This window comes from Candoia aspera, chromosome 2 (assembly GCF_035149785.1).
Source record: "Candoia aspera isolate rCanAsp1 chromosome 2, rCanAsp1.hap2, whole genome shotgun sequence".
Classification (NCBI taxonomy): Eukaryota; Metazoa; Chordata; class Lepidosauria; order Squamata; family Boidae; genus Candoia; species Candoia aspera.
The window spans coordinates 240,131,459-240,156,540 of record NC_086154.1 but is presented as its reverse complement, the minus strand read 5'-3'; the positions used below and the strand labels follow the sequence as shown (position 1 = coordinate 240,156,540).

The following is a 25,082-nucleotide window of genomic DNA, read 5'->3' as shown; positions in this document are numbered from 1 at the left end:
TAAATCAGGTGGAATGTCTGCTAACAAAAAAAGAGGACAAAGCAGCCAAATGGGAGGTGAGCCAATGGAATGGGGCCCCTAAACTTATTTGTATCAGGCATGTGGAAGATGATTTTGGAAATGGGCTGACTGCTGCAAGGCTTTCCTTCCCCAAGACATTATGAACTTACCTGGACAGCTGAGGAGACTTTGTTATAGTTCAGGCAACAAAGGAGAAAAGAACTATTTATAAGAGTCTTTGGGAGTTAGTCTTGTAGACAGTAGTAATGGAAAAGCAACATGATAATATTAAAAAAGAATCAGCTAAACTGCTCACTTCAGTGAGGCATACTCTCACATCTAATACATAAAACCCAGATTCAGTCATCTTTAGATCATTTGCATGTCATGATCACATCTTACTCCTTCCACTGACTTCAGCAGATCCCACCTAAGCATGAATATGTTTGGATCCAATCCCATTTGTTTTGTGAAGCTAACGTTTATTGATTTATGCTGTACTTTCTGAGTATCTGTTTCCTTGTTTATGTTGAGCATCTTGAGTCCTCATTCCATAGATGGAAATAAGAAGCAAACTGTAGATACTATTTAAAAAACAACTGGAACTCTGCTGCCTTTTCCATTTTTATCCAACGTGCACAGCACTGCCTTATTTTCCCGTATTCCTCACATGATGGAATAAGCCCATTGATACATCACATATCCTGAGGTTATCTCTAGGTGGCTTCAGATAACTTGAAAGGAGGGATAATTGTATGAGAAGAATATATGAAGAAAGGGACGTGGCCTTTGTTTTAAACTGGAGATGTGCCCTTTAAAGGAACATTTCTGGTGAAAGATTAGAGCACTGTTTCTCAACCTTAGCAACTTTAAGATGTGTGGACTTCAACTCCCAGAATTCCCCAGCTGGGGAATTCTGGGAGTTGAAGTCCATACATCTTAAAGTAGCCACGGTTGAGAAACACTGGGTTAGAGCAACAGATGCCTTTAGTTTGTTTTAAATATTTTTAAATAATTTAAAATTAAAATTAAGTATTTGTTTTTAAATATCTTTTATGTTTCAACAGCTAATGGCTTTATAGGGGCAACATATCTGTGCTGCAAAAATCTGAAGTTCCTGGGCTGTCCCCATCCATGGACTAGGCAGGTCTGACATGCTTAGCTTTTTTTAAAGCATTTTTAGTGGTACAAAATTCTTGCCTTAATTAAATACAGTTCTCAGCTGCAGAATTCCAAACAACCAACAGATGGCAGCAAAATATTCGAGTTCTCTGTATCTCTCTACTGCCATCAAATGGTCATCCAGGGTTTTGAAGCCCAGATATGGTCTATTTAGACTTTCACACTCCTGTAACTACCAAGTCCATTCACCAGTTCCCTCTGGGGTTAGCAGGCCATTAAATCGAGCTCTTTGAAAAGCCCATGAATGTGATGGTGCAGAACCAATAGTAGCTCTCAGCCAAATTGGATTTTGGTCCTTGTTCTTTACTTGCCTGGCCCCCTTTTTTTTCCATGTCAGCCTTAAACACCTTCATCTCACCTTGACTATCTGCACTGTTTTCTTAGCTGTTCCAAGGATCATTTAAGAAAAAGATGAGGGCATTATTTCTTTAATGTTATTTTTTCTCCTGCAAAAGTGCACCCCCCTTTCAGAAATGCCTGCACAGTATAGCTTTCAAAATATAGCTATAAAAACTTTCTTTGCCCACCTTTGTCATGAAAGACAATGAGGACACATCACACCATTTCCCCTGTGGATCAGTTATTAATGAGTCCCACTTGAAGACAACACAAAGCAGGGGAGAGTGATTCACCCCAGTGATAATGCAGTTCCTCCAACAGGCTGCTCAGGCTTTCACCTTGATTATCTATATTTACAAAGGCCTGCAATTTAAACCTTGTGATTTGTTTGAAGAAAGCACAAGGCAGTGCCCTCTGCTTAGGTGGAATTAACTGTAATGATTTGCACTACGGATGCCTCCAGGAAATCTAAAGGATAATCATAACTGGCCTGGGAAGATATGAATATTATCCTGAAATATTATTCCTGCCTCAGTTGCTCAGGGCTATTTTTCTTCTTTAGGTTTAATCAATGTTTAATCCCAAAGTAACACAATATTTTATTTATTCATGCACTCATTTCTATGACCCCTCATCAAAAGGTTCTAGGTGGCTTCCAGTTCATAAAAGCAGCAAACACTGTATAATATCAGCAACTAAAATAACATCATTATCCAGTTACAGTACTTGGAAGAGACCACAAAGATTATCTAGTCAATCCCTCTGCAATGGCCAGGAAAACTAATTAAATCATCCTTCAGAGATGACTCTCCAGCTTCTTCTTCAAAACTTCCAGAGATGGAGAACCCACAGGCTCTGCAAATAGATTGTTTCACTATTGTAGAGTTCTTACACAAAGTTCTTCCACATATTTAAATATAATCTATATAGCTGCACATTATATATACTATTTCTGCTCCTAGTTTATGTGGTAATAGAAATTAGTTCCTGACCATTTTCACTATGGCATCTTTTCATGTACCTGAACTTTGATGTCATGTCTCCCTTCAGTCTTCTTTTCTCCAGATTGAACATCCCAGATTCCTTCAATGCGTCTTCATAGGGCATGTTCTTAATTCTCACTGACATTTTTGTTTCCTTCCCCTGGACTTGTTCTAAGTGTTGGAACACCTCACTTGAATGGATATGTTGCATGAGTAGGAAGACAAAATATGAGCAAGAAAAAGTGTACATCAGAGTAGCAATCTGTTCACTCACATGTATATTTGAGAGCTTGGGATGTTTCAGAATTCCAGCGCACAAGGTTCATTTGATCTGCTCCCTCATTTCTCACTGCATTTTAAGTCAATTATCATGCACAGGATTCAAACAGTGTGTCCATTCTGATCAAACACTTTGTAGGGTAACACTAATAATTTGGTGTTTTCCTTTGGAAGGGATTTTTTTAAATGTTTTTAGCAAAACTGTACTACAAATAGGAGCCCTCATGCTTGATTTACTAGATTTGACTTTGAGCCATAGAAGACCTTCAGATAAATATTACTGATTCCATCAAAGCCATCTCAGCTAGCCAGTTCAGCATGACAATAGAGAGAGGGCAGGAAACTGTTTATAAAGTTGGCTTGATCTTTATAGCCTATTAAAAAGAGAGAAAGGAGTAGATATGCCCATAGCTGCATTTGGGACTGTCCTGAACTTTCATTCAGAAAATCCAAAGTGGCTGTTCCACAAAATTACTCTCTTATAAAACATAAGTAGAACCTTCCTTAACCTACCAAGATGCACACCATTCACTTTTATGGAACGGCAGAGTTTGAAAAGAAGAGAGGAAACACAATTCTTGGGTCCATTTCATATGGTCATTCGATTGCTGCCTTTTCATAAGATGTTGAACAGTTCTCATACATGGTGAAGGCACGTAGATAGAATGTGGCTCTGCCAACTCTTATTTCATCCAAGAATAAAAACAGCTCAATATGATGCTGATGCAGAATGACACAGAATTAACAGCACTGAATATCACAATTTAATGATCAAAGCGCACTGATTTCTTGCTCTCATACTGAATGATTTCTAAGTCTCTTACAAGAGGAGAAAAGCAAAAAGCAAAGACTAAGGTTATGGAAGGGAAGCTGGCAGGTGTCTGCCATGGTGCTGCTTTGAACCGGGCAGCATCTTTTGCTATTTTTCCCCCCACCTCCTGTTAGCACATGTGAAGATAATAAGGTAATGTAATGCATTTGAGTTTTGGTTTAAAATAGATCTGTTCATAAAAATAAAGCTGTTCAGCTAGAAAATGCTTTGTCATTTTGGAAAAAGCTTTGATATATTTTAGTAAACCATCCCCCCCACCCATTTTGAAAAAAGAGAGAGAATTAACCCTTAAATGAGAGCTGTTTCTCTGAGCTTCCAAAGAATGAATTGAACATCAAAGGGGAAGTCAGTCCCAAGAAACTCATCCACATACACAAAAATAGACAGAGCAGTCTATGATAAATGGGTGGCTCAGCCAATTCATCCATGCAAACTAAATTATCCTTTGGGAAGAGCGAGCCAAATGATATGCGATATACAAGACCTATTATGGGAATACTTAGGTGGTTGAGTTCTTACTGTACCTTGGTGAAAGGTGAAAGGTCCCCCGTGCAAGTGCCGAGTAATATCTGACCCTCTGGAGAGACGTCGCTTTCACGATGTTTTCTTGGCAGACTATAGAGCGGGGTGGTTTGCCATTGCCTTCCCCAGTCGTCACCTTCCCCAGCAAGCTGGGTGCTCATTTTACCAACCTCAGAAGGATGGAAGGCTGAGTCGACCTGAGCCAGCGACCTGAGAATCCAGCTTCCGCTGGGATCAAACTCGGGTCGTGGGGAGTTTTCAGTTGCAATACTGCCACCTACCACTCTGCGCCACATGAGGCTCTTTACTGTACCTTAGCCATTGGTTATTCCATTTCGTATCAGTTAGGATCCTTGTCAGAACAGTGCAATCCCCTTCTCTTCTGCCTCATTTTCCTATTCTGTTTTTTAAAGTTGCTTTTAGCCCCAAGTGGGAAACACTAATCTAGGCTTCCCCAATCAACTTCTGTCTGGATGTGCTAGATGTCAACTTCATCTTTCCAGTCAGCATATCTGATAGGAGCTGAAGGCTGTCTTCTTGACTTGTTTGACACTCCTCTTCCCATGGAATCACCTAAAGCCACGTCGCTTGATGGATGCTGTGTGCAAGGATCCAAGATAGCCTCCTCTAATCTGTTGACTTCCAAGGGTGCCAGGAAACAAATTCTTTCCTACTGAGGGATCTAAGGCCCTAAGGCTTGTTTTTGTTTTGGTGCTCTCGGGGCCTGTTTTGATCACTATTATTTTAGTAAAAACTGGTGGCACCACTTCTCACAATTTTGAGTGAGGAATTACATAAAAACTGTAATATAACCACTGCAACACTCCCTTTCCGCTAAAAAAAGAAAGAAAAAGAAAAAATCCCACCCCATCCAGTTTGCATCATTGCCCCTCCCAATACCATTCTCAAGCACCAAAAATGGTTAGGTGTGGCTTTCAATTACTCTAGGCTTGCTCACCCTGCCCTATGGTCAATTTCAACCCATCTTTCTAATGGTTGGCATGTTATTCCAACAGACTTTTGACTTTCTTGCTTCTTTTCTTCTTCCTCTCTTTTAGCCCTATCAGCTGTGCTAGCATTTAATCATCTTAGTGTAACAATTTATGGGGAATTACTCATATGAAGACATCCAGTTTGGTGTAGTGGTGAAGGCACCAGGCTAGAAGCTGGGAAACCGTGAGTTCTAGTCCTGCCTTAGGCACAAAGCCAGCTGGGTGACCTTGGGCCAGTCACTTACTTTCAGCCCTAGGAAGGAGGCAATGGCAAACCACTTCTGAAAAACCTTGCCAAGAAAACTGCAGGGACTTGTCCAGGCAGTCTGACAATCCGACATGATTGAAAGGATTAAAAAAAAAACCTCATATGAAAGGGTCTCTTAGCACATGTAGGCCAGCTCTGATAGACTGCTAAGCTTTGGGGATTCAGCCCCATGGAATACTTGATGGAAGAGTCAGAGAGGTGACCATTTTCCATCTTGTTGCCTTCCATGTGTGTTGAATTATATTCAATAATCCAATGTCAGTGATGACTAGGTATTATGGGAACCATAGTCCCAAACCTCAGGCAAGATGGGGAAGCCTGTGATGGAGCTACTGAGTCATCTTTAGGAACAGCTCATGGTCTGTTACACATCTTTAGGAACAGCCCCTCTCCAGGATCTAATTGGCAACAGCTCTACAGGATCTTGAGCACAATAGTTTTTTTTCTATTATGTGCCAAGCTTAGAACCTTAGAAGCTTGTACCTGCAACACATGTGTTTTGTCACTGGGCTTTTAAACCTCTCTGTCTCTGCATTTCTGAAAACTTTAGACCAACATATATGGTGTTTGCATACAGCCTTACACTGAGGCAAGAAATAAACTAAACCTACTTAGGTTTTAACAACTTAACACTATAATGTGTCCCCATTTTTTTCTTCTCAGCCCAAATGAAGTGAGATGTTTTTCTCTTTTGATTCAGAATCCCCTTTTTGGGAGAGATGGGCGGTGATAGAAATTTGAAATATAAATAAATAAAATAAATAAATTCAATCCCAATCACTTTTCCATAACTGTGCCACATATGCAAGTGTTAAAACTAGCAGCTGTCTGAAGCTGTCTGCTTCTTCTAATTGCTCAATTTCTGACCTCTTCAGCTTTGTATCTTTTCAGCAGGTCTCTAATCCTTTATTCTCCATTTTTTTTCTTCATTGAAGAAAAAAAAAATAAAGGATTGGAGAACTGCACGAGTTTCAGTTCCTACATCGCACTGTATTGCACGTTCTTCTGGCATGATGGTGTTTGTCACGGATCTTAGTTTGGTCTTTCTGAAGCTCTGAAGTCCTGTGTTACATAATAAAGTATCCCATGCATTAAGGTATTGGCTAGTAGTATCATAAAGGTAATTCTGTACTGTTACGAGACATGACCATTGTATACATGTTGTGGTGAAGTTCATGGCAGCATCCAAGCCGTTAGAGGGTCATCTATCACTTCTGATGTTGCAACTATTATCTATGACTTCATTATACCGATTAGACCAAATTAACTTTCAGAGTCTGTCCTGCATGGGCTCATTTCACAGAACTGAATGAGTCAATTACCTTACTATTTATTTAAATGCATGACTGCGTAGGACCCAAGAAGAAAACAAAAACACTTACTATTATTTGTCACGTGACTAATCCACTCCACTGAATATGCTGGTTAAAATGTATAGATTGCATATGATAGATCATACTCTTTTGTGGTGTTAGGGAGAAGGAAATGACTGTGGGAAGGTTGCTGGATTTGCTTTTTAATCTATGCAAGGCCCATGCATATTCCTCATCTTCCTGGTTTTATAGAAGATTCAGATTGTAGTCTATTGAGGAATAGACTAATAATTGTGGAATTGAACAGAAACCACAAAGAACTTGTCTCAACATTATTCCAGTTACCATCTATTCTACAAATACTACCCTTCATACCTTATTCATCAGTGGAAAATGCATGTGTGCAGTGAAATTTTAATTTGGAAAATGGCACACCATATGCTTCTATTGTGGCCAGAACCACAACATATAATCAGTCTATCCACCCATCCTCATCATGCTATTCCCTTCAGAATTAAGCAACATTATGCAAAGGATAGAAAAGGAGTAAAAAATAATAAACCAAAGAGATTAAAGACATGAAGTGAGATAACCTTTCTATCCATGCAAATCACCCCAGATTCTACCACATTCATACACTAATTCATACATTGCCTTTTATTTTTTAAACTCTTTCTAAGGATTTCACCAACTCCATACAACAACTCAGTCTTCCTCTTCCTTCCAATCCCTTCCCTCTTCCTTCATATATTTGTATTCAATCTGATAGACATTCATCCTCTGTAATGTGACTAGGTTATCTTGATACACTTCAGTACAGTTCACTCACTTCTATATTTCACCCATATTATTTCAGCATCCATTGATTTTTGACCCTCTCTCTTCTTGTTTTATAACACAATAAAAGTGTGTGCACACCCCATTCGCATTGCATTCAACTTATTTTTCTGTTTCTCCTAATATAATCTACTCATATAACAAGTGGGCAGAAGCATGTTTTTATATGCAGGTATTTTTGCTTAATTCAACAAACATTCATTCATTCCTTGCAACAGACCACCTCCTACCCATTATCATTGTACCAGTATTTGCAAGTTATAATTTTTTTGTATTTTCCCAGATTTAGTAAATGTTCTACCAAGATACACAAATTCATCTACTTGTTCTAGTTTTAATAATGTGTATATAACTTGCAATAATTCATTCCATTTTCCCAACTACCTTGGTTTTTGATGGATTTGTTTTAGATAATGCAATCAGTTTATTCTCTGCAGAATGACAACCATTTGAGTTGTCAGCCAAAAACATGACTTTGCTTGCATACAAAAATGTTTACATTCATGTTCCCAGCCACCAAAAACATTCCCTATTTGTTTATCCATCAATATGTTAAAGGAGCAAGGGGACTTCACACATCCTTCTCATACCTGCTCAGTTCCTTTATGAGCTTCCCTTTATTCTCATGCATGTTTTAGTTCCATCATGTGGCACTCCTAACATTCAGCAACCAATCTTCAAGTCTATATTTGCACAAAACATTCCATAGTTCAAAACTATTCATTTATCATACACTTTTCTAAATCACCAAATGTACAACAAACTTTCAGACATATATTCCTCAGTGACCAGCTAAAGAGCAAGTTTGTTCTGTACTTGTCTGGCATAAAGTCATCCTGCTTTAGGCGTGAAAGCTGGCTGGGTGACCTTGGGCCAGTCACTCTCTCTCAGCCCAAGAGCCAATCAGGCGTGGTTGAGAGTTCTAGTCCCGCCTCTGGCATGAAAGCCGGCTGGGTGACCTTGGGCCAGTCACTCTCTCTCAGCCCAAGAGCCAATCAGGCGTGGTTGAGAGTTCTAGTCCCGCCTCTGGCATGAAAGCCGGCTGGGTGACCTTGGGCCATTCACTCTCTCTCAGCCCAAGAGCCAATCAGGCGTGGTTGAGAGTTCTAGTCCCGCCTCTGGCATGAAAGCCGGCTGGGTGACCTTGGGCCAGTCACTCTCTCTCAGCCCAAGAGCCAATCAGGCGTGGTTGAGAGTTCTAGTCCCGCCTCTGGCATGAAAGCCGGCTGGGTGACCTTGGGCCATTCACTCTCTCTCAGCCCAAGAGCCAATCAGGCGTGGTTGAGAGTTCTAGTCCCGCCTCTGGCATGAAAGCCGGCTGGGTGACCTTGGGCCATTCACTCTCTCTCAGCCCAAGAGCCAATCAGGCGTGGTTGAGAGTTCTAGTCCCACCTCTGGCATGAAAGCCGGCTGGGTGACCTTGGGCCAGTCACTCTCTCTCAGCCCAACTCACCTCACTTCACAGGGTTGTTGTTGTGGGGAAAATAGGAGGAGGAAGGAGTATTAGGTATGTTCCCCGCCTTGAGTTATTTGTAAAAATAATAAAGGTGTGATAGAAAATAAATAAATAAATATTGCACTTCCCAAATTTTGCTTGTTGTCACCCCTTGTACGTTTTCAGTCAGAATTCTGCCAAAAAATCTTCCCGCACATGTTTAACAACTCACTGCCTGGTAGTTTTTCCATTTCATATCTCATGGATAGTGGGCAGCACTTTTCTAGCCAAGCGCAGATGCAGTCTTCACATACAGCTAACAGATTGCAAATTCCTTAAGTAAGCAAACCATATTCTGACAGCATTTCTTTTTCATCTATTTTTTTTGAACATTAATATTTATAGCATTTCTTTCCATACTATTTTTTGACGTATCACCATTATTCTCATACCTATCTCTAAAGCACAACTTCCAGCATTCCTTCACTTCCAATTTCGACCCAAATAATTACATCACATTTAGCTTAATTCCATTCACTCTGCTAGAGGATCCCTGTTTAGCTGTCTTCACTCACCTCCAAAACAATTATACATTTTTATCAAAACCATTCAGCATTTTTATTCTTCCCTGCTCCTTGTTCATTTTAATCACATTCTTTGCAATTTCACTTTTCTCTGCACACCTTTTGTAGCATCTTTCATCATTTTTGTAGCACTTACAAATTCTTTCTCATTCACAAATCTTCCATGTCATCTTTCCATCAAGCATGCTTTTTCATAAGTCCCATTCAAATAACTTCACACACTTCTGTGGCACATTGTAGCCTATTTATTTTCTAACTTTTCTGAGCACTTTTCACTTTTCTTACAGGAGCAATAAAACTGAGCTCATTTCTTAGAATTGTTAGACTGCAGTGACCAGAGAACTATGCGATTGGAGGGCAAACTTCGTCAACCAAGGGCACCTATGTTCCGGGTTGCATGCCAACAGAATCCTGGACAGAACCAATGACAGCAGGCACTTCAGTGAGAACAGATCCCACAGTTCCCTCCCAAGAGACACTACCAGCCCATTTCTGTCATGATTCTCATGCACTTTTTCTCAAACTTTTTTCATTTTTTCCCTAACGCTTTCTTCTCTCAGATTCCAAAACCATATCCTTGACCATCTCCCAAACATACACACCCTATTCTGTCATATATTCACCTTATTCTCTCACTCACACAACTCATTCTCACATTTTCTTTCTCGCACCCACACTCCACACACACACACACACGCACTGAAATTAGGCCTTGAAACAGCCTCAGTCTAACATAAAATGCAGCCTCTTGAAATGCCCAAACACATCTGGAGATGGGGAGGCAAGAGGGATGCCATATCACAGAAGGAACAAGCAGACCATTCATCAGTCAAATATTCCCAAACAACAATTAAACTTTACAATAAGTCTCTGCTCTAATAAACAAGATTTGTAAAAATTGAACTGAGGTGAGCCTCAGTAGCAATTCTTTTTTTTTCTCTTTAGTGTAGCACAACAGTCTTTGTTGCAACAGGGTTATAGGTTTAGGAGTTTGGAACATCCTCCTCTCCACCAAACAGGCCGCATTGCATTTAAAATGGCAATACATTGTAATGGGGGTAACATGTGTTGGGAGCACAACAGGTGGAGAGGGGAAGTTAAACCATTTCGCTCTGTACTTTTCAAAAAACATGTCCTCTGAGGTTTCTATTTACATTGGGAGAAAAACTCCTAATGGCCCCAGCTTTAGTCTTTTTTTTTAATCCATCAATCATGTCCAATTCTCAGTCTGCCTGGACTAGTCCCTGCAGTTTTCTTGGCAAGGTTTTTTAGAAGTGGTTTGCCATTGCCTTCTTCCTAGGGCTGAGAGTACATGACTGGCCCAAGGTCACCCAGCTGGCTTTGTGCCTATGGTGGGACTAGAACTCACTGTCTCCTTGTTTCTAGCCTAGTGCCTTAACTACTACACCAAACTGGCTCTCACCAACTCTAGTTTAGCTCTTAGGAAAATCATTTGACAGATTGGCCTGATACAGAAGTTTGCATTTTTCAGAAGTATATTAGAATTCTCATGGAACATCACTTGGCCATGTTGGACACAAAAGGTGTCCTGAATTATGTAACCTACCTTGGGTGGATGATGGGTAGGCATTGTACAGCTTCCCAGATGTTGCTGAACTACAGTTCCTAGCACGACCAATAGGAGGGATGCTGGAAGTTGTAATTCAGCAATATTTGGAGGGCCACACATTTCCACCCTCTTTCCTGAGAGAAAGCTATCAGTTAAGAATAACCTGTAATCAAAAAATGACAGTTGGATCAAAAATAAGGTAAAAATTAAGTCTCCGCTGATTCAAACTTCATTCTTGGTGGCTGTTTCATGTCCATGTAGGTTTCCTTGGCAATATGGAACGGTTTGTCAATACCTTTTTCCACAATGATTTTCAATTTCCCAATATAGCTTGATATTCCATGGTGGTCTCCCATTCAAGTACTAACCAGGCCCCCTTTCCAAGCACAAACAAAACTCAGCTAAACATCCTTGCCTGAACTGCGTCTATGTGCAAACATGTGTATATGTATCAACAAATTGACTAGGTAAATGGAACCCAGTTACACGAATTATCATGGCTTGGGTGGAACCAAAATGTCAATGAGAAACTGAAGTCAGAATTTACGATTACAAAAATCAATGGGGCTGTTAGTCATGCTTCAGTATGCCTAATTCTAGGTTCAATGCATTATCTGTAGGTACGCTGGAAATGATAGGTTGGATTGAGAGTTGCACAGACTGCAGGAGAACTGGTTTTGCCAATTTCCCATTCCCCTCATAGTCTCCTACATCCCTTGAAACTCTTTGATTCTTAATGATAAGGCAGTGTGGAAAAAATCGCTCCCTCTTCCATTCATAAACCCATGGGTGTATCCAATTTGCAAAATAAGAATCTCTTGACTAGAAACTCTTATTCTTACAATACTGTGGAGTTAAATTTATTTGTTGGCTACCCAAGATTAAAATTGTTAATTTTTTGCTCTGTAGCTGTCTTATTCATTTCCTGCCTTGTATTTTCACTTAATAAGATGTTGGATTTTACTTTTTTGCCAACTATTTGCTTCAAATGAGTTCACTGCACAATCATTTGTAGATCCAAGCACAAAACAATCCAACTCGCATTTCCTTTTTCACCTTATTTTATAGATCAACCTTTTCATTTCAGGAAAAACAATTCTGTAAAATAAATTTATTTGCAAAAAGATAGTCATGGAAAAATTACCTAGGCAGAATCAACCCATGCTTTTATTTCCATTGCATATAAAAATTTCATATGAAGGTATCTGACATACAGTACTATTCCATAGGCTGTAAGAGAGGCTAAGAAACCATTGGATTATTTGCAATGTTCGCATACTTTGCCACTCTGAAGACATACCCAAAGGAAACAAAACCAACTGAAAACTAAAATATTGTTCAGGAATTCTGTTGTTATAGTGTCCCTTTTATATTGTGTAAAACAAAAGCAGTTGTATTCCTTTGGGCCAGGGCTGCTAAAATCTACAGTTTGTGTCAAGGAGGCGGCTCTGTTTTTCTTGAAAAAGAATCTCTCCTTTCACTGAGCAATCACATGCTACATGGGCTGGGCGTGGATGGAATGGAGATGAGGTATCTGGACTACAAAGCTTCATGTTAAAGAACAGCAGCAAGACACATTTCAGGCCATTGTTGATTTTGCCCAAAACAAACAGTAGTGTTTAAATGATCTAGAAAGGCTACAGATGTTCTTTATGCACTCATCTGCACATTCATTTATACAGAGGCAAGCTTAGGCTGCCTGAAAGCCTTAGTATTAGTACTGGAGGAAACAGGACCCGTTTTACAGTGCAATATCAACACAGGTCTAATCTGGAGAGCCACTGTATTAAAGATAAGGGATATAATCTGCCTATATGAATTGCCTTGGTATGGATAGAAAGTAACTTCCTTGTTTCAATGGGGCTTGAGAGCAGTAGCTGCCACTGATTAGTGCCCATTCTTGTTGATTAAGTGGTGGTGGTGGTGGCTTTTTTAACGTTTCTTTAAGAAAGGTGAAGAATCCCTCAAGAAATGCTTTGAAGGGGAACGTATTCCATTAGGCAGAGGGTATTTATCCAGAAGTAGGTCAGAGTTTGACAGGGGCATCCACCGAGGGGGTCAGGATGGCAGTTTCAATGGCACAGTCTCTTGCTATCTTTTTTTTTTTTACTCCCTTCCCCCTGAAACCCCAGCTTCGGTGGATCCCAGATAAACACCAGTGGAAAAGAGAACATCCTAGGTGGGACACAACTGAAGTCCCTTAAAAAGACAAAAGGGTAGTAGAGATACGCCCAGCCCATGCTCTGCTACAACCTTTATTCCAAATGCAGCAAAACAGAAGAAAATTTGTTTAAAGTTAAGGCACAGCCCTGGGACCAAAGACCTGCAGCTTTTAATTTATATATCTATGTATTTTATAATTTTTCTCAACTCTTCCATAAACAAGCTCTAAGGTGATACAGGATATATTACATGAGGGACAAAAATGTACAAGGGGAGTATGTATACACAATATTAATTCTCTCACCAAGAGTTCCCAAATATAGCAACACCATCCTGGCAAGGATGATGTTATAATAAGAACTTATAATTTACAATTAACATTACATTATATACATTACAATAAATACATAGCTGTAAACGGAGACAAACAAGACTTATTATTACAAGTAAGGTCATTTGGTGAGAAAAATATGCATGGCACAAATAAAAAATAAATAAATGCAATGTAAAATAATTGACGATGTTGTAAAATTCATTTCATTCTCAAGTTTTTTTTAAAAAGCTTTTGAATGTGATTTGTTCTACCCATAGTATCTGATCACATTTTTTGAAACAATGACATGAAATCAGAAATCAAAAAGGAACAGACACAACATTACTGAGAACAGTAACTTGCAAGCTAAAGTATAAATGCAAACTCATGTTCCTCTCACCTTTCCCCCCTTCTCCCACCAAAACAGTACCAGTGCTTTGCATTTTACTTGTGGCAGAAACAAAGAGAACATGAAAAGTCACCTTTTAATATTTTTAAGCCATGTGTGTGCTATCACACACTTTAGCAAAATAAAACAAAAATAAAACAGAAAAGATTGTACAGTGCATTCAATCCCTGGCTCTAAAAATTATTATGCTTTCTATCGTTTGATTGTCCATGTGTATGGGCGTATTTTTACACAATACACAATACAGTTTCAATTTTCTTTGAAAGTTTAATCTTACAGTGTGCACTCTAACAAGATCCAGCAATGAATGAATAACTTCTTGAAATTAAGTATTTTGGAATTTTCATTAAAAATAAATATTTATATATTTAAAGTTCAGTCTTTCCTCAAAACTTGCTGACTCAAGCCAGAGGGCACTCCACTTTATAGATTAAACTCTTAGTGCAGAAAAAATACCCTTCTATGTCCATTTAGATTTTTGGAATTTATATTGCTTTTTTTTTTTTCATTAAAATTCCAGGCACTCTTGGGGACTGTACAAATGCCAAAGTAGTGAAGGAGAGGCCATGAATTCATGCTAACAGCAATTTGATGAAATTCTTCCATTCATTTCCCTAGTTAGTATTTTTTAACAAAAGGCATTAAGAACTAAAGAAAGAATCAACAATTAAAACATTTTTCAAAAATCCCCCTTAGTCCATGCTTACAATAAGAACTTGATATACAAACCAACCCTTAATTCTAAATAAATGAAGGTATAGTTTCATTGATTACAATGAGACTAAAGCCTTATTAATTTAGGCTAGATCCAATCCAATTTCTGTTTTCATTGTGACAAAACAAGGACTCATCATTCAAACCCAGCCCAATGAAGTTGCTTCAATACTGGGATTACAATAACTCTGCTGCAAAGCTTTTGCATATGGTGAAGAGCTGTTTTATGCACATGTAGACCAAATACAGAGGATCTGTGTGGTCAAGGAAATGTACCACGTTGAGAAAGCAGCATGAATATGTGCCTACCAATGCAGCCTGGCCAACAGAAAGACAGCACAGGTCAGGTGAGGATGGCCCATTTCAATCCACGCAGACATTAATCTGAATTAACGTCTACTACTGTGCATGGATTTTCTACACATTATTATAGCTGCATGCTACAGCCAAATTTTAAATTAGATACTTAAATCTCTTTTTAATTAACAGCCATAATGACATGTAATTCTACAATGGATGGCAGTCTACACTTTGTTCTGGAAATGTTATTTCTCACAACCTTTCAGTTTTGTAGGGTAGCGCACTTCCCACACAACAGCAGAAACCCTTTCAAAAAGACGTAACAAAAAATTCATTAGGAACAGTTTACACATATCCTGACCTGTTTGCACAAATGTAATCTGAAGTATTGTGCAGTAACAGCTGCCTGCATGCCCCCAACGTATTTATTTCTTGGTCTAGCAATCCATTGGGGCAACTCTTACAAAGCTGTCATTCACTGCAAGAAACTGTCTCATGGAAAAGGGAATATTCATTTGGCAAATAAAATATTTGTATTTTTAACAGGAAAGTCACAATTACTGTATACTAGCCATAGATCTGAAAACCCCAGATCCTCATTTATTCAGTATCCAATGGAGTTTAACTTTTATTTCAGAGTGTTCTCAAGGTTCCATCTGCTAACTCTTATTATTTGTCGTTGATTTCGACCATCTGAACCCTGATGCATCTACTATAGGAAGAATGATTCCTAATGGTCAGAATTCCTGCCACCCCTCAAACATTGCAACCCAAATGTTGGGGAACAGCTACTCTAGTGTTCCACTAGATTTCAAAAATAATTGTTTTGGTTGAGGAGAATTAGCCCACAACCATAAACCTTGGATCTGCAGGACTAAGCTATCTGTGAGGACAAAGAGCTCATAGCAGATAATATATTGCTGCTTTTGGACATTTACAAAGAAAAAAACCAGAAAACGAAGTGTTTCCCTACAACAAAAGGCTGGATAGGTGGGTGGGTGAGAGAGAATTAACAGAGCATTATATACGTATCATTGGTCTATAAAACAAAAGGCTATTTTATAACAGTTGAAGGAATTGCTATGAAAATCTAAGTGCAAACAAATATAAAATTCAATTTATCCAGTGTAGCATATACATGTACTGAAAACTTGCAAGTTACTCTTTTTTGGGAGAGGAGAAGAGGGAGGAAGAAAAAGCCACTGGCAGATGAAATTCAGAGGGTGTTGCATTCTTTTAAATATAATACCTCAGCACATTTAATAATAAAAGTAAACTCTACAAAAAGATTTCTGTTTTACATATGATACAAAATGCAGACTTCAGTGCCACTACTGAGCTACACTTTTTTTCAGTCATGAGTCAGGAAGACTTGAAATTAGAAAATTAAGTGATTTCCACAGCTTCATCTTCCTACTGGTAACAGATTCACGTTGCATCCCGATATTTGAGTGCATTTATTTTCCGCTAGAAACCTTGATTCATTTGCTGGTCACTTTCTTTAGATTCTGGTGTTGTATGTTATTAATTGACTCCTCATGAAATTAAAATCTAATACAAAACACGCATACAATCTCACACACACACTCACATTAGCTCTGGACCAGCCTTTACTCTTTTTGAAAAACAGCTTTGAGTACAGTCAGTCTCTCGTCACATCAGCCAAGTTGAACTCTTAACTGTTCTTTGCAGATGTTTTCCTTTGCTCTCTGGTGCCACGGAGATGAACAATTCTGGTTACACTAATCCTGAGTGCCAAACTAAGTTTTTGATCAACAAACAACTCTGGCAGATGACAGTGAGGCATGATCATGGTTGTGCCATATGATATGCACTCTGGAAACCATTTTCAACTTTTAAAAACAGAAAAAGAGAGAGTATAGACAACTATGCAGTAAGCATACTGTTACGTGTCAGGAGACCGTTCTTCTAGCACACAAGGTTCTGTCTGATTCTCTGCTTCCTCCTCCTCTACTACCTCCTCTCCCACTTGTTCATCAAGTGGAATTTCTGTGGACTCTGAGTCCTGGGTGCAAAGAGTCTTGGAGTCACTGCAACTGGTATCTTCTTCCACTTGACTTCCACTGTCCTTCTCTGTGTCTGATTCACCATCTTCTTCCAGTGTTAGTTCAAACTGGAATTTTTCAGTTTGTCCTTGTCTACCCTCCTCTTGGTCATCTGGTGCAGGAGAAGGACTCTGAGGGATTGTGCTCTGGTACCATTCACGATTGTCCTCCAACGTATCTAAGATGTCCTGGGCATCTGGGTGGACAAGGTCTGCCCAGGTCTCCCAGAGAGGGTGAACAATGTAGTCTATAAAACCCACCTGTTATAATGAAGAATTAAGGGGAGATGTTATTCCAAAGGATGAAGGAACTAAGTTTATCACCATGTTTATTAAAATTAACTTCACAGGAAGCTATCTCTTCTTAGTTAGTGCTTTTCTATAATGTATTATTTTCCTTTTTAAATGAAAACTTAACCCCAAACTAAACTTGTTACTTAACAGGCTTTAGTATTCTATCAACCATTGTGTAAAGAGTTCAACTTGGCTTTAGTATTTTATCAATTAACTTCACAGGAAGCTATCTCTTCTTAGTTAGTGCTTTTCTATAATGTATTATTTTCCTTTTTAAATGAAAACTTAACCCCAAACTAAACTTGTTACTTAACAGGCTTTAGTATTCTATCAACCATTGTGTAAAGAGTTCAACTTGGCTTTAGTATTTTATCAATCATTGTGTAAAGAATCAGGGAGATGACCTTGAGGGAAACAGGCAAGAACCATGATGCAAGAAAAGAAGCCTGAAACACTCCTTAAGTCCTGGGAAACAAGGCATATTTGGAAAGGACTCAAGCAAGCTCTTCTCTTGATTCACTGAGATGTAAGAGGGAGGGAAGGTAAAGCACAACAAGGCTTGCAAAATTCTGTTACTGTAGCCTTTTCAATAAAATATAGTTCTAGTCTTCCTGTAGAGTCAGTTTCCTGATCTGAGCTACACTGAACGGTTGACATCAATCAACAGTTATTGCCTATTTCCATCAAGAATTTACATGATTCTCTAATCGTGTACATTGCTATTTCATCCTTCAATTAAATGATTACCTGTGATTTTTCTACAGATGCATTGTGCTTATCACACATGGGGCTTATTTCCATGCCCCTCTCTCTTTCTCGATCTCCCTGACGAAAGAACTCTTCCATTATTCTATCTGTCCACTGGCGATATAACTGGAGTGGCTTTGTTGGATTGCTTAGATCTGCACAGTGTACCATATTTTGTAGAACCTAAATTAAACAAGAAAAAAAAATATTGAGAAAACTTGTGTTATTCCACTGGAGACAAAGCTCTTTTTTCATTTGCACATTTGGTGGGTGAGAAAACAGAATCTTGAAAATACATGGAGTGCAAGGTTTATTCTGAACAGCAGTAGGATGATATGCTGTGTGTTTTTCACACTGACATTAATAGCTACCAATTATCTCACATCTATAGCTTTTGCCTATATTAAAAGGCCAAAAATATTGTAAGTGCAAGACTAACCAGTTATGAAGATATGTGGCAATTAATCAAGCCTGTTAGCCATTCTCAAGAGCAGGAAAAAAATTCAGACCTTGACAGAATATAATAGTCTAAATTAGGGGCGTGTAAAACTCCCTGGGCTGCAGGCTGCATAAGCACTTGAATGAAATTTTGAAAGCCAAACTACAAAAGTGGGTACAGCTGCATATCAGAACGTTAAAAGTGACTGAAGAATGAAAATTAATTTTAATATATTGATACATTTAATATACATGCACATTTAAAGTAATTCCCATCCCTTCACTGCTCACTAGAATGTTGTGGGTTTGCTAAAGCATTTTAGCAAAACAAAACCAACCAAACAAAGCAAACAAACCAAAATCTCAAACACACCTACTTGTGCATATGCCCAAGAGTCTCCTATTCAGAGGATAAGGCAAAGAGTAATGACAGTGTGGACATGTGGGCAACAAAATACAGTGGGAACATAATGAGTTGCATCTAATCTCTTGACAGTCCATGTGTAGGCTCTGGCTGCAAATTTTGCATTTCTGCTCCACTGCTAGTAGGTAGGGGTATGCAGGTTGTCTGTACTGCTTCACTTGGTAACAGTGGTTTCTGCACAGCTGCAAAAGCTGCAGTTAGCAGAACAAACTGATTAGTCAAGGTAGAACAGCATCACCAAATGAAGAGTCCCCTTTTCGGGAGAGATGGGCAGTGATAGAAATTTGAAAGATTAAATAGATAGATAGATAGATAGATAGATAGATAGATAGATAGATAGATAGATAGATAGATAAAGAGTCAAGGAGGAGTGAAGTATCTCTGTAAGGTGAGGTACCTCATCAAGCCAGAACACCCTACAAGCAGCCATAACCGGGAGAATGTTTTTGCAAAAGGTACGGCAATCAGTCCAAAAAGTCAAAACATGCAGGTCATCTGAATGTAATGATGAGAAGAAAGGTGATTTGTTTAAAATGCAGAGTATCTTACCTGAATCCTGTCTGAATAGTTATCAAGAAGTAGAACTCCAGAGCTAGTTACTTTCTTGGTTTCAACCATTGTTTTCAAATCAGCCAATAGATTCATATGCTTAGACATGTCTGTGGCAAGCACCTTGGAGGAGAAAAGAAACAAAGATCACAATAAGTGCTTCCATCTTAAAGCCATTATAGTTTGGGGAGGAAATTAAACTGACAGCCAGTGACAATATCCAAATCAACAGATAGACCTTATGGAGACATCAAATACACAAAGTTTTATGAGTCAGAACAATCAATCTTTGAATGTTTTATCCAAGATTGAAACCAAGTATAAGATATATTTCAAACTATTCCCCCAGAAAAAATTATCTGCAGCATCATTTTGCATTTGAGCTGCAAGAAGAGCAGAAGAATGAAAGTAATCTCAAATCAATCATGAAATGGGTTTTTAAAAACTGAATGTATCAAAAATTATAAATAAATAATGAATAAACAATGGCAACTCACAATGTCAATGACCATCTTCCTCAATGATTGCCTCTGCTTTTTTGTCAAGTTCTGGAAAATGTCACAATTCTCCTCCTGCAATAATTTGAACCCTACAGCTAGATGATGGTTTTCCAGGACTGATGAATCATTATACATCAAGGCAAGTTCAGAGTCTGCAAAAAAGTGCCAAGATAGCATTGTTAATAAAATTGCATTTTTGTTTGTTTGTTTGTTTGTTATACAAGTTGTACTTCTGGGTCTTCACATTATTAAGGCATCCAAAACATTCAACATTAGCAAAAACACCACTAGGGCTAATTGCATACCAAATCTGACAACAGACTTTCCTTCAACTCCAATTCTCTGCTCAGTTTTCCAGGATTGGTTTACAAATTCCAAGGGCAACAAAAATAACAGCAAATTAAGGCTGATGGTGAACAAATGTTTCAGCAAAACCTTCCCCTCTATAGCACAAATGCTCAAAAATTCTGTAATCAAATGGAGTTTTCCCAAACACTTGGAGGCATGCCTATCAATGGCAGATGGAACAGAGATCTCCTTCATCCCTCCCTCTGCTTCTGTCTGTGACGTATTTGTCAAGCTATACAACATGGTCCAGAGAACCTCTAATGCACTGCGTATGACTCCTTGCAATCATACGCCAGTAGTTTCTTGAATGTAGCTGAATGTTAACGTTCTGCTAACTTGTGTATGTTCCTTTTTAAGTTCTTCCAATTGACAGACCCAGACTGAACACTTAACACAGAGACTATTTTTGTACATGTTGTATATGTCCTATTCTTATATAAGCTTGTCTCCAAAGCTGCTTGGTAGCTTATCACAATTGACTACTACAAAGAACTACCCCCCCCCCCAAATCCAAACATCATATCCATAGAAGAGGAGAAGCATGCAATTATTTCAGTCTGTGTTTCTTGCTCAAGAACATTTCTTGTACACCATCTTGGAAAACTCATAGAAAGAAACACAAATGAAGCACCTTGCATTTACCAAGGTTTGCTTAATAAAGTGTTCACCTACATTTTGGAAAAGAAGTTAAATTTTATTATTCTCTCAGTATTTCCAGATGAAACACTCCTTGCCTTTTGATGAGTCCCCCCATTGGGGGAGAGGGACGGTAATATAAATCTAATAAATAAATTACATACATACATACATACATACATACATACATACATACATGTATTTGTTGTTTTCACATGCTGAAGCTGGCAATGTATCAATCTAGTATAACACCATTTTATTTGTTTGTTTGTTTATCTTAAAATCTGCCGTAATTCTTAACACTCAATAAGGCTGCACATAAAAGCTCTCAGTTTACTTTCTTACAAGTTCACTCTCATGTACCAAAGAAGAAAGACTCTATCTAGGCTGTTTTCTCCTCTCAAAGGTAAAAGTCCCAGTTTGCCAATAAAATCCTATAGTCTGAGAATCATATCTGATAAATTTAATCAACAAGTTAATGCTAATCAACTCTAACATTTGGAGTAGTAAGCTATACTGAATGACTAATTCATAAAATCCTTAAGCTTCCTGAAATTTGCAGTTTTTCACTTATTTTAAAACAGGGAAATAAGAGGGCTTTAAGAAAAACTGCTTAATAATTAAGTATCAATCATATTATAATATTAATTATTATAAAAATATCCAGCTATTATTAGAAGAGCACATATAAGGATTTTTATAAATTAAATATAGAATACTTTCATATCTAAGTTAGTTGCTTTATAATCAGCAGCTCTGTTTGTCAATTCCCATCAGCCCATATTCAGAATGGCCAATTACATGGAAATGCTGGAGTCAGAGGCTAACGTTTCTGGAAGACAATACATTGCCCACAAAAGTTGTATGATAGCTAACTCCTTATTTCTTCATATGTGCAAATCAGGAGACTGGGAAATCAACTTAGTAACAATTCTCATTTCCAACTGTCCCTCTGGACAAACACCTTACTCAGTAAACTTGCTGAAACTTCAGCATCCCCATAAAACCCAAGTAACAACTGTCTGCTTGATGGCTGATCAACTATCAGAAGGCTACCCAATTCTAGATCCATTTTTGGCCAGTTTCAGGTTGCATGCACTGATGCCAGGAATAGTTGTCAGTTAAACATCTTAACATGGGAGCTTCTACTTCCCTTCCAACTTTTTCTCCCACAAAACTTATTTGAAGACCCAGAGGCTGGTTGGTGAAAAGGAAAGGAGTAGAATACTGCCAGGAAGAGTTGCAGATGAGAGAAGATGGGAAAATCTTCCCCCTGCACTGTTACATGCAATAAGGTGTTAATAGCTTCTCACTGTAGGCAAACACATTTTTCTTAAGGAAACCATAAGCATCTGCTTTATAATATATACTTTTTTAGCTTCCATTAAACAATCACAGTTATTTTTCATTCTTCGCAAGGATAAAGTTGAACTGGTAGCCAGAGTGGTGGTGATGGTGGTGTCTCCTGAATTAATCAGTCCATGAAGGATCACATGATTGGATGAAGGTACAGTTTTCTAGATATCAATTAAAAATGAGATTTCAAAGATTCAGTTTTTAAATCTGGCACTTGGTACTTTATACTGTATGTTACTACTATTCTACCAAAAAATACTTTTATTATGCCAAGGAAGAAGCATGCATTGGAGGAAACTCCCTCCTCCAAATGTTAACTAAATCAACATATTGGAGACATTTTGTATTCAGCCTGCATTTCTGTGGGTTTTTAGAAGTGCGCTTATGTCAACACAGCTTGGAAAACCTTTGAAACAAAATTCCCAGTCTTCCTCTTTGGATGATTCATCAAATTACCTTTTAGTAGAAGGTAGATCAAAAGGCATAAATTACACAAAACGGATTCAAATTAGATTCAGGACCTTACCTAAAAGACATACTTTTATTTTTTCTCTGAATTTTTCTTGCGTACTTTATTTTCTAAGAAATGTAGCTGCAGTGTGGAGCAGAAGTCTACTATGGTCAGCATGCAGTTCTTAACTTTTCTGTCTCAGTTAACATTTCCACTGAGAAGTTCCCAAACTGCTTTTCTGCTTTTCTTCTCTATAGGGTAATACACACGCACACACACACACACACATGAGGATAAGAAAGCGCAGCTGCAATTTAGACAGCTGAAGAGGGAAGAGCAGCATTCCTTCAATTATTGTAGGCTGTAGGCTCTTTCCCTCTATTTTGTAAGACAACCCACCCCTTCCAAACAAATATGAGAAAAATACCCAGAAAAAGGATAGAGGCAACATGGGCTTGAGGATTAAGCTATAGGTATCAGGGGATGAAGAGCTCTGCAGTACTTAACATAAATGAGGTGAGGAGAAGAAGTTCTGCAACAGATCACCATAGTCTTGTTTTGTTGTTTCCTTAGTCCTACTTCTTTGCTGGTCCTTCCCCGCACAATCCCCTCTACTACATAAACAACAATGTATCTTTTTTCTCAGAAAGTCTATTTTTCACAAAGAATGCCATTCATCCCCCTGAAATGTTAGCTTCCATGCTGACAGAGCTTCAGTTTTGTCTTCTCTTGTTTCTATTGTTAGGTGGCAAGCACAAATGGAAGCAGAAGACTCAGAAACAAGATGCAGAATCAAATTCCAGATGGACCAGAGCACCCAAGAAAGAACTGAGATCAGCGTTTCTCAACTTCGGCAACTTTAAGATGTGCGGACTTAAACTCCCAGAATTCCACAACCAGCAACACGCGTCTTAAACTTATCAAGGTTGAGAAACACTGATCTAGAGGAAGTAGCAGCATTCAGGGGCCTCCAACAGTGTATCAGAAGAAAGCTGGTTTATTTTTCCCAGCTGCTTGGAACCCATAGACAAATAACAAAGTAAAGATCTCAAATGACCAACAGCCTGAATGAACAGGAAAACCCATTCCTCAATTTCCCATTCCAACAAAGGGACAATGGACTATGCTTTTACTGGGTGGCCACATGAGGTATGCAGAAACTTTACATATCCAAAACAGCCTTAAAAAAACAGAAGAAATTCCTCCTTGTTGCTTGTTCAAAGAATGTCAAGTACACAGACCATCAGTGGTGTCAGAAATAAATTACACTTACTTGTGTTGATAAGAAATTGGTTGGAAACCCCAGGGTGGTCAACATCATGTATTGCACTGGCAAAAATAGCAGCTAGGATCTCCAGGTCTGTGAACACGGCCTAAGAGAAAGAAAGAAGAAATATTTAGAAGGAAGGGAGTGGAGCAGAAAAGAACGACTAATGGAGAAAATATTTCAAGCAAAACAGAACTGCACTGATCCTCTCCCCTTTTAAGTTTGGATCTGTACAAGTACAAACACCACAGAGCTTGTTATTCCTCCTGTAAAAGGTAAAGGTAAAGGTTTCCCTTGACGTAAAGTCCAGTCGTGTCCGACTCTAGGGGGCGGTGCTCATCTCCGTTTCTAAGCCTTAGAGACGGCGTTGTCCGTAGACACTTCCGGGTCATGTGGCCGGCATGACGACACGGAACGCCGTTACCTTCCCGCCGAAGCGGTACCTATTGATCTACTCACATTTGCATATTTTTGAACTGCTAGGTGAGCAGGAGCTGGGACTAGCAACGGGAGCTCACCCCGCTGCGCGGTTTTGAACCGCCGACCTTCCGATCGGCAGCTCAGCGGTTTAACCCGCAGCGCCACCGCGTCCCGGGTTATTCCTCCTGAAAAAGTCCAATTTACAAAATATTTTGAATAATAAAGTAACAGATGTTCGTATCCTCAAATCAAGTTATTTTCTCAGTATCTAATCACTGAGCAAAGCTATCTTGGTATATTGTGAGATGTCAAAGTATGTCTCACAATTTTTTAATTTCACCCACATATTGGGTGACTTACTTCCAAAGCTGGGGTCGACAAAAGCACATGTGTTGACTGTACAACGTCAGCAGCATGTATATTGTTGTGATATGCCACATCTGCATGATAATGGTCCTCCAGTGTCATCAGGTAGGTTATTAGCATGTCTGGTGGAATTTTAAACGTTTTTAGCAAATCCCGTTCCTGGAGTTATAGAGAGAAAAGCAATTG

General features: G+C 38.8%; 1 protein-coding gene across 3 annotated transcripts in view; it reads right to left on the bottom strand.

Moving 5' to 3' along the window:
- Window positions 1-12,281: 12,281 nt before the first annotated feature.
- Window positions 12,282-25,082, bottom strand: part of PDE4D (phosphodiesterase 4D) — a 327,831-nt gene continuing 315,030 nt past the window's right edge. For all 3 annotated transcript variants that reach the window (XM_063295628.1, XM_063295629.1, XM_063295630.1), the window contains exons 10-15: window positions 24,891-25,055; window positions 24,117-24,216; window positions 20,050-20,204; window positions 19,553-19,675; window positions 18,142-18,324; window positions 12,282-17,361 (exon numbers count right to left, since the gene is read on the bottom strand). In XM_063295628.1, coding sequence (XP_063151698.1) covers window positions 16,942-17,361; window positions 18,142-18,324; window positions 19,553-19,675; window positions 20,050-20,204; window positions 24,117-24,216; window positions 24,891-25,055 — 1,146 coding nt within the window. In that variant the 3' untranslated portion in view covers window positions 12,282-16,941. The remainder of the gene's footprint in view (window positions 17,362-18,141; window positions 18,325-19,552; window positions 19,676-20,049; window positions 20,205-24,116; window positions 24,217-24,890; window positions 25,056-25,082) is intronic.